General features: G+C 37.6%; 2 protein-coding genes across 3 annotated transcripts in view; one reads left to right on the top strand and one right to left on the bottom strand.

Annotated features, from left to right (window-relative positions):
* Positions 1–3,486, bottom strand: part of ints6 (integrator complex subunit 6) — a 30,851-nt gene extending 27,365 nt beyond the window's left edge. For both annotated transcript variants that reach the window (XM_056251931.1, XM_056251932.1), the window contains exons 1-5: positions 3,030–3,486; positions 2,869–2,946; positions 2,336–2,485; positions 686–775; positions 165–348 (exon numbers count right to left, since the gene is read on the bottom strand). In XM_056251931.1, the coding sequence (XP_056107906.1) occupies positions 165–348; positions 686–775; positions 2,336–2,485; positions 2,869–2,946; positions 3,030–3,140 (613 nt within the window). In that variant the 5' untranslated portion in view covers positions 3,141–3,486. The remainder of the gene's footprint in view (positions 1–164; positions 349–685; positions 776–2,335; positions 2,486–2,868; positions 2,947–3,029) is intronic.
* Positions 3,487–4,799: 1,313 nt separating this feature from the next.
* wdfy2 (WD repeat and FYVE domain containing 2) lies at positions 4,800–15,435 on the top strand. Its single transcript, XM_056251930.1, has 12 exons — positions 4,800–5,008; positions 7,660–7,727; positions 8,075–8,148; positions 8,303–8,357; positions 9,196–9,346; positions 9,806–9,918; positions 10,318–10,444; positions 10,541–10,646; positions 10,785–10,886; positions 13,551–13,681; positions 13,760–13,868; positions 13,968–15,435. Exons 1-12 carry the CDS (start codon positions 4,875–4,877, stop codon positions 13,995–13,997), a joined length of 1,200 nt encoding a protein of 399 aa, XP_056107905.1. The 5' UTR covers positions 4,800–4,874; the 3' UTR covers positions 13,998–15,435.
* Positions 15,436–15,537: the final 102 nt, after the last annotated feature.

Genomic DNA, 15,537 nt, shown 5'->3' with positions numbered 1-15,537 from the left:
TATATATACTACCAGCATTGTAACAAAAAGCAGGTGGAAAATCGACGATGTTACACTTTAATTTGAGTTCACTTTTAAAACGTGCAGTCCATTACCTTTTCTATTCTACACCTTTGTCTTTCTGTGATAAAATTTTAACTTAAATAGGTAAAACGCATACACACCCCCGGTGACCTCACACATGGGTGTAATAGGAGAAGAGTCAAGAGGAACTCCACCCAATGGTTCAGGGTCAGGAGAGGAGTGGCCTGGAATGCGGAGCACTAAAGAGAAGAGTCGCTGGTCCCATCTGAAGGGCTCTTTGGTCAGCTCACTGCCAGGCAATGGTGTTGTCAGGGGTAAATGCAACTGGAGCAGAGAAAAAGGATGAATTAATTCACATGTCAACACATAAATGGAAAAATCCCTGGGGGAACAAATTCCTGTAGGAGACACTGACTTGGATATTTCTCATTTTACAAGCTAGAGACTGTTACTTTTACAGATCTACAAGTCATACTGTTAAAGAGAACAACGGAAGATAGATATGGGAAGGAAGGAGCAAACTATATCAAGAGGAACACGTTTAAGTGGGGGGGAAAAACAAGCAGGGGATAGAAAGCACAAAAGAAAAATAGGAAACCCACGACTAGACAGGATGTTATCATGAGTCCTTAAGTCCAGCCCATACGGACATATGACCCACCTCATCTTGCACCCCAGAACTGCTGGTTAGCTTGCTGCCATCAGTTATGGCCAAAATGATAGCTGGCTCCAAGAAAAAAGGGTTTCTACCCTGCAAAACACAAGACAAAATAAAAATAATAAAAAAACCCATAAAAACTGAGCACCTGCAGTGGAGCTCATTAGACAAAGGCATAGCTTCATACACCCACTCTTTTTGATGTTAACACACTGACTTCATTATACGAATCTAAAATATGACATCTATGCACTGATAAAATAATGTATACTCAATCAGTTAAATGCTCTGCTCTTTCAATGATTACATTAAATTGTATCTTCAGCACAGTGCAGATTTTATGGATGTCATTCTTAAACAAACACGTAAACCAGAAACAAAAGAGATTCATTACAATGCAATACAATAATATAGAGAGTTTGAGTCTAAATTTACCACAGGCAGGGGAAAGATTTAATGACCCCGTTTTTCTTGTGTCATGTCACTACATGCAGCTCTATTACATGCCAATAATAAAATCAGAGACAGAATATATTGTCATAACCGAAGCATGATATGTTCTGGGTAAGAGATAGCAAACCCAAAGGTTTGCAGACCAATCAGCTGTAAGCAAAGTGACACAGCTCTGATGCAATAAAGTCACTCTCCCAGTTTCTCTTGCTCCAAATAAAAGGTCATTACATAGAAAAAATTTAAGGCAAAATCATCTGGCTTTCAGTGATGATAATAATTATTTTGTATGATTTATATAATTATTATACCCTTAATCCATTAGACATGAGAAATTTTAGTTAAACGATTACGCATTTAGTTTAAATGTTTATAAATGCATACAAAAACAAATATCAAAGCTTTAAAAAGTAAAACATGAGCTTACATGTTCATCCACTATATAAACTTGACAACTTTCCCTTGTACTGATAACGCAAAATGTTTTCTTTTAGTTGTCCTCTTTCATAGACAAGGTTCTTCTTGCTGTTTAAATACATTTATATAATTTATATTCTTCAATCTCTTAATCTTCAGTCGAAGATAAATGAATCGCGCCGACTCTTTTGTGAGAAGTAAATATTTTTAAGGCATGTGATTGGCTGTTCACTACTAATGTCACTTTCATGTGAACAAATTTCATGAACTCAGGATCAAAATCTGAGTAGAGAGGAAGTTGATGATCAGTGTCATGGTACTACAAACAAAGCTTAACCGGATAGTTTTGGTTTTGTCAACGCAAAACTAATCTCGTAACCCTGAGTTTGTTCAACTACCACAAAAAAAAACACTAAATCTGTGTGGGGAAATGTTGCATTTTCCCAGCTCAACATGCAGAAATACAAGAACTGTCCTCTAGAAAATTTCTGAGAATTTTGTGTTTACAACCAATGAATTAAAATGACACTCAACCTGGAACAATTTTAACTAGAGTACACTTTCACAGCATAATCAGGTTCCACTTCAGTTAGCCATCGCCCTTATTTGCATCCACGATGTAGTTTACTTATTACTACAGTGTGTCACCAGGGGCCCTTGGGATTGTGTTGGCACAGTGTTGGCACAGTGTGAGCCTATTGGGTGCTTGTTTAACTGTGAGATGTTGGGGATGGGCTCATGGGGTTAGGCCACAGACTTTATACCAGTCCCTGGTTTATAACATACCTGTCCATAGTTGTCTATCCCCGAAACTAATCTATTGAGATTGAGCAAATCAAAAGAGGTCCTTAAAGACTGGCCGATCGATGTCAATCCAACTGCTTGCAGGTTCCTCAGCTCGGTCATAAAAGTGGCATGACTGTCCTTCCATCCTGCCTGAAATATCAAGACACAGCAAATGATTAGTTATGCTTCTAACGAGATCCTCACATCACATCCCTTCAGGCAGACACATTTATCTGAAACTGGCTGAGGCAATAATGTAGAGTAGAGAGTCCTCTCTCTCCCTCTCTGGGTGAGAAAACTAAGTTAGTCCCCCATCTCTCTTTCCTCAAACACACAAACACACACACACACAGCTCTCTGCTGCCACACTGAACAAAATGTCGGCCATGTTTAAACACAAATTCATGCTGGGCAGAATGTTTTCACAACACAAATTTAGACGTGGTGTTTTGAAACGCAAACAGATGAAGCGAGTGATTAAAGTGTCTGGAGTGAAATAAAACAGGTTTGGAAAGAAATAAAATAGTTTGTACCTTAATTCCTGCCGGTGCTTCCTCGAAACTCACTAACATGTATCTGTCTCCCCTGCTGGCCGGATCTCTGCTCCTCAGCTGTGGAAAGTGGATGGAAACGTAGGTTTTTTATAAGTTTTCAGTAAAGTAAGAATGTGGAGCAGAGACGTGTATTCATTTACCTTCAGGAAAGTCTCAACTGCGCCCTTCGCTATGTCCAGATAGCTAGTGCCCAAGTGGGAGCGCTGGTTCATGGAGGCGGACGTGTCTATCAAAAAAAGTAACACGGGCATTGTGTTGATAATCGCCCCTTCTACATGGACCGAGTGTCAATGCAAGCGGACAAATGCCGAGAAATCTTTTGTTCGCCTCCTGTCGCTGCTGTCAGCACGCTGCTAGCCGGCTAATGCTAACTGTCTCGCGCATTCTTTCTGTCAGAGTGTAACTGTAGTTAGTGTTGAAAGATCGATGCCTTGTAAACTTGAGCAAACCTCAGACCCTGGGGGGAGAAAGGTTGTTGATTTACAAGGGAAACGGGTGTTGTTGTTGTAATTTGAAAGAAATGCCTAACTTTTATCATGGTAACTTTCTGTTTAGTTTACGTCCATGATTCTCCTCACTCTGAGATCTGCTCGCGGGCTGCAGTGGTTTTATTCTGCGTTCAGCACTTGACTCCGCCTCCAAAGCCCTGCCCGAGTAGCGTGCGTCCAAACGCCTCAGCTGATTGGCACCTGAAAATCAATCATTAGCATATTCTCAAAAAACGAAGCTCAACGGGAGCATGCGCATTTGTAAACATTTAATTTTTTTATTGCATACACATTAGATGCACTTTCAAATGCAGATACTGGATTATGCATCCAAAAAGAAAACATAAAAAAGAAAAAACTAATACAAAAATAAATATAAAGTATTTATTTTTTACAATGGTATTTATCAAATAAATACTCTGTAAAGCTCTCAAACTTTTAAAGTCTTTATAGCTTTTTTATTCAAAGAGTCTCTAAGTCTCTACTAAAAGTTAGACAGTTTATACAGTTTATATTTTTTACTTCTTTTTTAATTTCTGTAAATAATGATTTGCTGGATAAAATCAGTTTATACTCATTTATATATTCTATGTTTGTTTTTTGCTAGTAGTTGTTGGTCTTTGGAAGCCCTTGCTCTCTTTTTATACGAAGTGACAAACAGCAGGGAACTTCTTTAAAACAAAGACAACAGAAGAACACATTTATTATGTTACCAAACAATATGAGCCAGCATGTGTGCATGAATGACATGTTTATTGGTGACATAATCAGCTAAATGATTTGGGATATAAAAAACCTGGGAGAACACTTACAAGACAAAACTCATTAAAAGTAAGGGATGCAGACATTTAGTTAGGCTTTCTTGTAGAGATAAGAGAATGAACAATAGTTCTGTGGTGTCTGTATGCACATGATATAAAGCCGAACTATAAATAGAACAATTTCCACTCTGTGTTTTTATTGTTTAGATCCAAGTATTATTTAAAAATGTTGAGAAAAAAAAAGAAAACAGACTAAACTAACATAAAGGATTAAATTAATTATACACGCATTGAACAAATGTACAAGTTGCACCTTTGTACAAGATTTGGTGCAATTAAACAATGCTTATCTTGTACAAATGTCGATGTCAATGAAGTGGAAAAAAAGAATGACGTTCAACTTCCTGTTCTACACATTTGGTATTCGTCAGAGTCAACACTGCACATCGCAAACGCATACATCTGTGATTCATTCAAAAGTCGGATCGTCTGGTTACACGGGCAGAGAGAGAGAAGAACACGCTTATGTATTCAGATAACATGGCATAGAGATCGTGTTTCACTAAACAAAAAATTGTGTGAGAGGTAATCAGCTGACCTGCAGCATCCCTGCTCGTCACACTTCACCGTGCTTGCAGGTCTAATAATCGACCTGCGCTCAGCGCTCAGGCTCAGAGAGCGAGCGTGTTATGCAGCCGAGAGAGGTGGATTCAGGTGACGGAGAAACAACAGCGCCATGGCGGCAGAGATTCCCCGTCCGCAGACGCGAAAGCCCGTCCTGTTGAGTAAGATCGAGGGTTTCCAAGATGTGGTGAATACGGCTGTGATCATCCCCAAAGAGGACGGGGTTATCAGCGTATCTCAAGACAGGTCAGCAGCACGCGTATGATTAGAAACCCAAAGCAATTCCTAAAATTACAATGCAGAATACGCAAAACACGTCATGTATACAACACTCTTATAAGCAGCACTGGCACGCACAATAATACATTGTAACATAAAATACATGTGTCCTGTATGATCGATTTATTTTTTGTTTTGGTTGAATAAACGATATTCGGAGGACTAAAGAATATGCTTGTCATAGCAAATGGAGGATAATAATGAAGAGGCTGTAATATGCAAACACGTACAGCTCATTTGCTGCTGCTATCGATGATCTCCGTTTGTACGTATTTGCTGTATTGCTGATCATTCGCCTGCGGATCTTTTCTGTGTCGTGGGCGAATCAGTGTATTTGAGAGAATCTTTTAAATGAACGATTTTGTGAACCCTTTGAAGCGCGTGACTACCTTTTCCTGCCAGTTTAAAGACTGACAGAAATGATCAGAAAGCCCTAACTGAAAAAAAAAAAAAAATCGCTGTTTTGAATTACAAAAAGATTCGGAGCGACATTGAATCTCTTTCGTGAACGAACTGGCCGAACGAAACATTTTGTTTGTGAACGATTGCTCGCTGTCAGTCTAGTTTCAGGGCTATTAATAAAGTATAAAAATGATTAATGACCATATAAATGATGAATGACCATATTATGTATGATTTTTTTGGTTAATGGATTAAAGAGTTATGTGTGTGTGTGTGTGTGTGTGTGTGTATGTGCGTGTGTGTGTGTGTTTCATATTTTCTTGTATCCTTTTTTCTTTAAAAAATAACTAAACTTAAGAAACACCAATGATTTTGGCAACCCTTATCCTGGCTATGTTTTTATTTTTATTTATTTTTACTTGGCAGCCAAATTTAATTTGAAGTCTTATTGTGTCTGGCGATTAAGGTTTTAGGACTTAAATCTTAGCCAGCGACGTGTTCTTAACTGTCCGTCTGGGTAATTTGTGCAGTGTATTGCATGTCATGTTGCAAGTATAGGTTCTGCTAAATACAGGTCCTTCTCAAAAAATTAGCATATTGTGATAAAGTTCATTATTTTCCATAATGTAATGATAAAAATGAAACTTTCATATATTTTAGATTCATTGCACACCAACTGAAATATTTCAGGTCTTTTATTGTTTTAATACTGATGATTTTGGCATACAGCTCATGAAAACCCAAAATTCGTGTCTCAAAAAATTAGCATATCATGAAAAGGGTCTCTAAACGAGCTATTAACCTAATCATCTGAATCAACTAATTAACTCTAAACACCTGCAAAAGATTCCTGAGGCTTTTAAAAACTCCCAGCCTGTTTCATTACTCAAAACCGCAATCATGGGTAAGACTGCCGACCTGACTGCTGTCCAGAAGGCCATCATTGACACCCTCAAGCAAGAGGGTAAGGCAGAAAGAAATTTCTGAACAAATAGGCTGTTCCCAGAGTGCTGTATCAAGGCACCTCAGTGGGAAGTCTGTGGGAAGGAAAAAGTGTGGCAAAAAAACGCTGCACAACGAGAAGAGGTGACCGGACCCTGAGGAAGATTGTGGAGAAGGACCGATTCCAGACCTTGGGGGACCTGCGGAAGCAGTGGACTGAGTCTGGAGTAGAAACATCCAGAGCGCCCGTACACAGGCGTGTGCAGGAAATGGGCTACAGGTGCCGCATTCCCCTGGTCAAGCCACTTTTGAACCAGAAACAGCGGCAGAAGCGCCTGACCTGGGCTACAGAGAAGCAGCACTGGACTGTTGCTCAGTTTTGCATGTCATTCGGAAATCAAGGTGCCAGAGTCTGGAGGAAGACTGGGGAGAAGGAAATGCAAAAATGCCTGAAGTCCAGTGTCAAGTACCCACAGTCAGTGATGGTCTGGGGTGCCATGTCAGCTGCTGGTGTTGGTCCACTGTGTTTTATCAAGGGCAGGGTCAATGCAGCTAGCTATCAGGAGATTTTGGAGCACTGCATGCTTCCATCTGCTGAAAAGCTTTATGGAGATGAAGATTTCATTTTTCAGCACGACCTGGCACCTGCTCACAGTGCCAAAACCACTGGTAAATGGTTTACTGACCATGGTATTACTGTGCTCAATTGGCCTGCCAACTCTCCTGACCTGAACCCCATAGAGAATCTGTGGGATATTGTGAAGAGAAAGTTGAGAGACGCAAGACCCAACACTCTGGATGAGCTTAAGGCCGCTATCGAAGCATCCTGGGCCTCCATAACACCTCAGCAGTGCCACAGGCTGATTGCCTCCATGCCACGCCGCATTGAAGCAGTCATTTCTGCAAAAGGATTCCCGACCAAGTATTGACTATTGAGTGCATAACTGAACATAATTATTTGAAGGTTAACTTTTTTTTTTTGTATTAAAAACACTTCTTTTATTGGTCACATGAAATATGCTAATTTTTTGAGACAGGAATTTTGGGTTTTCATGAGCTGTATGCCAAAATCATCAGTATTAAAACAATAAAAGACCTGAAATATTTCAGTTGGTGTGCAATGAATCTAAAATATATGAAAGTTTAATTTTTATCATTACATTATGGAAAATAATGAACTTTATCACAATATGCTAATTTTTTGAGAAGGGCCTGTACATGAAATTTTATAATCAAGATTATTTATTTATTTGCTTGCTTGTTATAATTTTTAGGACAATCCGTGTGTGGCTGAAGAGGGACAGTGGTCAGTACTGGCCCAGTGTCTATCACACAATGCCTGGTGAGTCCAACACAGTTCCTGGGCAGCTTTCTGAGAGCCAAAACAGCTACATAGATCTCAACATTATGGGACATGCAACCACATAACTTCAGGAATTTTACTATCAAAGTAAAAAGGTGAAGTGAAACCAGTATGGGCATGAACTTCTGCTTGTGTTCATGTTCAGACAGCAGTTTTATTTCTCAACAATGATGTCACGGTTTTGCTTGCTTTCTACTTAACTATTGCAGACTATGGCTAAGAGGTCACTGACTCTCAGTAGAGGGTTTATGTTTATAGTTGAAAAGCGATCGATGGATTTTGTAGGATAGAAGAATCTCGTATTCATTGTCTTTCTTATGTTGCAGTGGCTTGTTCATGTATGTCATTTAACCCAGAGACAAGGAGGATCTCTGCAGGGTTGGAAAATGGCACAGTATCGGTATGTTCATTAAATATTTATTATCGTCAACCACATTATAAGTGGCACTGCTGCAGTATTCTTACACACACCTGTTTTCTATGTAGCAAAATGTCTCTAGCAGGTTGTAAGATACATTCCTAAGCTTCATTAAGCCAGGAGTTTCTCTTTCCAGGAGTTTATCCTATCAGAGGACTACAACCAGATGACTCCTGCGCGAACATATCAGGGTGAGTCACAAATCTAGTTTGTTTTCTTAACTTAATATAAATCATATGAACATGTGGAAAAAGGCCTAATTACTAAAGCGTCTGGTCATTTTGGGGATTAGCTTTTTTATTAATCATTTTAATCCTTAAATGGATAGTTCACCCAAAAATGTAAAGTCTGTCATTACTCGCCCTCATGTTGTTCCAAACCTGTATGACTTACTTTCTTCTGTGGATCCCACTGAATTTCATTGTATGACCACTTATATATATAATTTTTTTTTTTTTTTCAAAATATTTTGGTGAACTATCCTTTAAGTAAATATAACTAGTTTATTACTTGGGGTCTTTTTGGATGTTATTCTAAAACATACAGATGATTCATATTCCGGTTCCATTCTTATGACAGCAACCAAAGAACAATAGACGATTAATCCTTTAATAGCCATGTACCTAATTGTAGTCAGTTCTGTATAAACCAATATATATGCAGGGCAACTTTATTATTCAGTACGTACTCTGAACATTCAGCTCTCAATCACAGTGTGTCATTATGGCCTAGAATGACATTAGTGTGAAACAGCTAGCTAACCTTCTTTAAAACGCAAGGCATTAAGTAATGCTCTCAACACAGATAAATGAAAACATTAATGAAGTAAACGCACAGAGTGAAGTATAATAAGTGCTGTGGTTGTAGTCCGCTGGTTCATTACTGAAATTCAATCTCTGATATTATTTGACTTTCTGCTGTATTATTAATATTATATGTGAAAGCATAATTCCATGTAATTTTTTTTGAATGTGGTAAAGTGCTCCCTTCCTGCTTTGTTTATTGTGTTTTGTCTTTTGTTTGCGTTAGCTCATCAGGGTGTCGTGACTGTGGTGCTGTTCGTCTTAGAGATGGAGTGGGTTCTAAGCACAGGTCAGGACAAGAGCTTTACATGGCACTGCTCAGAGAGCGGACAGCAGCTGGGCACGTACAGGACCACAGCATGGGTGTCTGGACTACAGTATCCATTCATACGCCACTTCAGATATGAACTATCTCACAAGTTTTTATTCAGTCTTTATAAAATATGGAATCTTACTTACTATTTGCAGTTTGTGTTGTCTTCTGATGAAAGACTTGATTTGGTTGAATTTACTTTTGCTTTATTATAGGAAATAAGCTTCCTTAAATTAATGCTTGTTTTTTCTGCTTGAAATCACAACAACAAAAACACCAATTATGTGTAATTTATATTACAAATATAACTAGATAAAAAGATAGTTCACCCAAAAATGAAAATTCTGTCATCATGTACTCAGCTTCATGGTGTTCCAAAACAGTCTGTGGAACATGAGAAATGTCTCACAATGTTTTTGACCATCCCAATGAAATCAATGATAGAAGATCATTAATGGATAAGAAGAGATTCAGGAGGGGTTCTGAAATTTTATAGCGTGGGCTTCTTGACGATCTGTGTAAGATTTGATGTGGAGACCAGACATGCCTTCGTTGGAGATCTTTCCGGACAAGTGACAATCCTGAAGCTGGAGCAGGACAACTGCAGCCTTGTTACCACCTTTAAAGGCCACACAGGTGCTTCCGCAAACAGCACTTTACAAATAGACACACTTTTCACAGGTGTCAGCACAATCTTTCACCATTAGCCCAGACACATTTTTCCATTGGCTGGTCAATTGAAGTGTAGAGATTCATTCACACATCTCGAGGACTTCAAGCAAGTGAATGAAGTAAATACTTTATTGGGCTTCAAGTACAAACATAAACTAAAATATAATTATTTCCCCATTTAAGAAGCCTTCAAGTCCTCATAACCACATGATACACAAAATATACTGATCTTCATGCATGCATCCACATAATATTGTATAATGGAAAGAAGTATCCCATTACTTGCACTGTAACTAACTAACCCTGCACACTGTAAATGTACATCTTATTGAATCGTTTAACATAGACCCTGTATGTGTGCAGGCAATGTTACGTCACTGTCTTGGGATCCTGTGCAAAGGGTTTTATTCTCTGGAAGTTCTGATCATTCAATCATCATGTGGGACATTGGAGGCCGTAAAGGCACAGCCATTGAACTGCAGGGACACAAGTAGGACATGGATAAATTGTTGTCATGTATTTAAGATTTGAGACTTAAGAAAGCATGGGTGTCATGTCCTAATATTTTTGTCTGTGTGTGCGACAGTGATAAAGTGCAGGGCTTGTGTTACGCTCCTCACACTCGTCAGCTCATTTCCTGTGGCTCAGATGGAGGAATAGTTATCTGGAACATGGACGTCACACGACAAGAGGTGAGAGAGATGTAGAGCTAGAAAGTATTATCTAGGACAAAAGGGATTGTCTCTGTCAACAGGATGTGTGATATTTATGTTAGTTACATATGTCTATTTACATAGTTTCAGCATGTCCTCATCTGTTCTTTATCTCAGACCCCGGAGTGGCTTGACAGTGACTCGTGCCAGAAGTGTGAACAGCCGTTCTTCTGGAATTTCAAACAGATGTGGGACAGTAAGAAAATTGGTCTCCGGCAGGTACTGCACACAAAAACATAGATTGTACATGAAAAAAATAAGTTAAAGGGACAATGTGTAGGAATTTCTCCCATCTAGCGGTGAAAATGTATTTTGCATTCAAACGAATTGTGCTCTCCAGCGCCTCGCTTTTTCAAATGCGCGTTGCGTCTACGGTAGCCATTATGTACCAAATAGCTATGACAGGATGTCTTCTAATAGCACTTCGTCGAGTGTTCTTTCGGCTGAACAGGTTTGTTATTTCAAACAAACAGCAACTTGACAACGAACAAACGAATGTTACAGTATGAATTACTGACTGTGAAAAACATGAACTATTGTAATAAGTGGTTATGCCTTCTTTATTCGTTATATTTTCTGAAGTACGTGCATTGTTAGATATCATCATCAACTTTTAACTATAAATGTTCATCTGTCTATAAAATAAAGTACACAACCAAACAATGAAAAAAAGCTTGTAATTAAGACTGTAACATTGACTTACCAGTCGAGAAGAAAGCAGGCAACTTCAGCGTCTCTTTTGAAATCTTTCTCCTGCATTAGCTTTTTGTAATCTCCGTTCACGTTTCCTTTTACGATCTATTTTGGACTTTTCTGGCGATGAGGATTTGCAATGCAGCCTTTTAAACTTGCCGGGGCAGTGACAAGCACCTCTCACTGCTCTGCTCCTCCGCTTCTGCTGCTTTCAGTTACGTCACGCTGGCTCTGAACGAAAACGCGCTGTGAAAAAAACGCGTTGGCCTAGTACTTTTTGTCCCTCTCTGCTATTATTTGTTTTTCAAGATGGCAGAACTACATGATGGAAGCCTCCGTGGACCTACCCTTCCCATGTGTATAAAGATAATAAATTCTTCGTTTACGAGGATAAATCAGATAATTGGCAGAGGTATTTGAACACCATTGAGGACATATTTATGAATAAAAATATTGATTTTAAATAATAAAATACATAAAAAAGTACACATTGTCCCTTCAATAATAATTAAAAATATATATATTTTGTCTTATTTTACAGCAAAATCTTAAACAAAAAATCTAAACATCTTTAAAACAAGATACATTTATTTGAAAATCTAAAGACTTTTATAGAATTTGCAGTACAATAAAAAAAAATATATATATATATTTATGCTTATGTTCACCAAGGCCACATTTATTTGAATAAATTAATACAAATATAGTGAAAACAATAATATTGTGTATTTTTATTTAATTTTATATATTTTAAAATGTAATTTATTCCTGTGATGGCAACGTTTTAGCATCATTCACCAGTCTTGAGTGTCACATGATCCTTCAGAAATCATTTTAATATGCTGATTTGCTGCTCAAGAAACATTTCTTATTATTATCAATGTTGAAAACAGTTGTGCAGCTTGAAATCTTTGTAGAATCATTGATATTTTTTCAGGATTATTTGATGAATAGAAAGTTCAAAAGAACAGCATTTATTTTAAATAGAAATCTTTTGTAACAGTAAATGTCTTTACTGTCACTTCAAATTCATTTAATGCATACTTGTGTGTTTTATTTATCTCCAGTTTTATTGACCCAAAACTTTTGAACCGCAGTGTGTATTGCATTAAAGGGTTAGTTCACCCAAATATGAAAATTCTGTCAGTAATTACTCACCTTCATGTTGTTCCAACCCTGTAAGACTTTCGTTCATCTTTGGAACACAAATGAAGATATTTTTGATGAAATCTGAGAGCTGTCTCACTCCTTCATAGGCTTCTAGGCAATTTCATTCTGCCGGTCCAGAAAAGTTAGTAAAAACATCGTTAAAAACAGTGGCTCAACCTTAAGTTTATCAAGCGACGAGAATACTTTTTGTGCGCAAAAAAAAAAAATGACTGACTTTATTCAACTATTCATTTTCTTCTGTGTGGGCCTCTGACGTGAGTTCACGAAAGCACCAAGACCCATGCGCGAGAACTGAGAAGATGACGCAGATGGGTCTCAATAGTGTTTAAAATTGTTCTAAAGTGTGCATTTCCTGGATGTCCGAATCGTGAGAAGCCAACGAGAAAACGTAAAAGTGCCTTACCAATGCCGCAAAATGAATGGCTTACCTTTCACACTTTCCCATCAAATGATCGTGAGCTTATCTTCTCAGTTCTTGCGCATGGGTCGAGGCGCACTCGTGAACTCACGTCAGAGTCTCACACAGAAGAAAATAAATAGTTTAATAAAGTTGTTATTTTAGTTTTTTTGCACACAAAAAGTATCCTCGTCGCTTGATAAACTTAAGGTTGAGCCACTGTTGTCACTTGGACAATTTTAACGATGTTTTTACTATGAAGGAGTGATCCAGCTCTCGGATTTCATCAAAAACATCTTCATTTGTGTTCCGAAGATGAACGAAAGTCTCACGGGGTTGGAACAACATGAGGGTGAGTAATTACTGACAGAATTTTCATTTTTGGGTGATCTAACTCTTTAAGTTTAAAAATATGTATTAAAACAAGTTTTAAAATACAAATCTGTAATTAAGCTTAAAAATATTTTAGCATCAAATAAATCGATCTGAGGACTGTAAATGGTTTTCAGAAAATATATCTCAAATTTAGTTTTTCTGGTTTAGTTAAATGGTTGTTTGCAGTACTTTATTCAGCCAAATCTTGAATATAATTTGAAGCAGCTTAATTTTGCTCTCTTTCCCAGCATCACTGCAGGAAGTGTGGCCAAGCCGTTTGTGGAAAGTGCTCCTCTAAACGTTCCACGATTCCTCTCATGGGATTTGAGTTTGAAGTGCGGGTTTGTGACAGTTGTCACGACTCCATTACAGATGAGGAGTAAGTACAATTTTTATTGTCTTCAATGTTTTGACTATCTCAAATGATAGGATCACCCAAAGCTTTCCTCTTATCCAGACGGGCGCCCACTGCAACGTTCCATGACAGTAAGCACAGCATCATACATATGCAGTATGAACCAACCAGAGGCTGGCTGCTCACCTCCGGGACAGACAGAGTCATCAAGGTCGGTCACTGTTCTCACACAAGAGTGTGAGTGTACTGTTTGATAAATTGTGGTTGGAGATTGAAATCATTTTAAAATCTGTGGTGTGTTTACATGCAGCTATGGGACATGACTCCAGTGGTATCATGAGAATTATCTCTATCGTCTGCAAGCAAGAACTAAGAATCCGTTCTGAACCTGAACCACGGAGAACGTTCAGAGTTCAGGTCCCTTTCCATGGGCAGCTTCATCTCATGGTGGAAAAACTCAAGGATATCATGAGATTTAAATGATGGTTTAAACTGAGCATGTGCATTTGTATGTATTTGTGCATGTGGGTTATGGAAACAAACATGTAAATACTTTCCAGTCTAAAACTGTTTAGTTCTAATTGTTTATATTGACATGACCTAAATGTTATGTTGTCTGTAAAATATTCTTTCATCATCTTATGTCTTATCCCAAACACAAATGAATCCTCCTGATATTGCATCAAAGCATGCTGGAACTGTTTTTATATTCAAGTGCCTTTACCGCACATCAATCAGTGGTTTTGGCATGGGAAAATACTGTCTGCTATTGACTCTTGGTCATGATCTGTTAATCTTGACTCTTTAAATGTAAGCACTTAATTTTACTGGTATTTTTACACCAGGAAATTTAATAGGAGAATTAAGGATACACATAATCACAGATGTTGTTTATACAGGGTAAAATTCAGTAATGCTTTATTGTAATAATATTGTGTTTGGTTTGATTAAAGCTGATGTTTCATAGACATCTCATTACTGTAAGAAACATTCACTGTATTTCATTCTTTCAATGGCAATGAGAAATTGGATGTCTTTCCTCAGGCACAATTTTTGCTGTATGTTAAATCAAGCAAGGCTTCCATAATGACTTGCAAAGTGAGTGTCCTGTCCTATAGCACAATATGGACATTTGAGCATTTTTAAGAGGTCACTGTAAAGCCACAATATGTGAAACGCTACAGCTGAATGATTATGGCGAGGTTAGTGTTTTTGAAAAGGACTCATTTGACTTATATGGATACTGGTTCATTTTAAAGCAAATCATTGTAGTTTGGGGTCAGTTTTTAAAAAATGTTTTTGAAGGAAGTCTCTTATGCTCACAAAGGCTGCATTTATTCTATTTGTATATATTTTAAAAAGCAATTTATTTCTGATGGCAAAGCTGAATTTGCAGCCACTCCAGTCTTCAGTGTCACATGATCCTTCAGAAATCATTTGAATATGCTGATTTGGTATTCGTTAAAAAAAATATCAGTGTTGACAGTTGTGCTACTCAATATTTTGTGGAAACTGATGCATTTATTTTCAGGATTCTGTGAGCAAAAGAACAGCATTTATTTTTTTATTTGTAAAATTATAAATGTATTTACTGTCACTGTTGATTATTTTAATGTGTTCTTGCAGAATAAAAGTATTAATTAAAGAAAATCTTATTGACCCCAAACTTTTGAACAGTAATGTAAGTAATGGGAGTAAAGTCTTTGTTCACCTTGAATTAAAAGCCCTTATTTTTTGTCACATGATAGTCAAATTCTTTGTTTGTAATGGCTCTTTAATTCTATGAATATGAATAATTTCAAATCCTACATAAACATGATTTGATCAGTTGTTTTGATAAGAAAGTCTAATGTAAAGCTAATAACTGTTAATAAAAATGT

This window comes from Rhinichthys klamathensis, unplaced genomic scaffold (genome assembly GCF_029890125.1).
Source record: "Rhinichthys klamathensis goyatoka isolate OS25496 unplaced genomic scaffold, OSU_Roscu_1.1 h1tg000090l_1, whole genome shotgun sequence".
Taxonomy (NCBI): domain Eukaryota; kingdom Metazoa; phylum Chordata; class Actinopteri; order Cypriniformes; family Leuciscidae; genus Rhinichthys; species Rhinichthys klamathensis.
The sequence above is the reverse complement of the archived record's forward strand: the minus strand, read 5'-3'. Positions and strand labels throughout refer to the sequence as shown.

Coding starts and splice junctions, on each gene's coding strand:
- wdfy2 (XM_056251930.1), top strand. CDS start 4,875: ATGGCGGCAGAGATTCCCCGTCCGCAGACGCGAAAGCCCGTCCTGTTG. Junction 7,728..8,074: donor TGTCTATCACACAATGCCTG/GTGAGTCCAACA, acceptor CTTATGTTGCAG/TGGCTTGTTCATGTATGTCA. Junction 10,647..10,784: donor TGGACGTCACACGACAAGAG/GTGAGAGAGATG, acceptor TCTTTATCTCAG/ACCCCGGAGTGGCTTGACAG.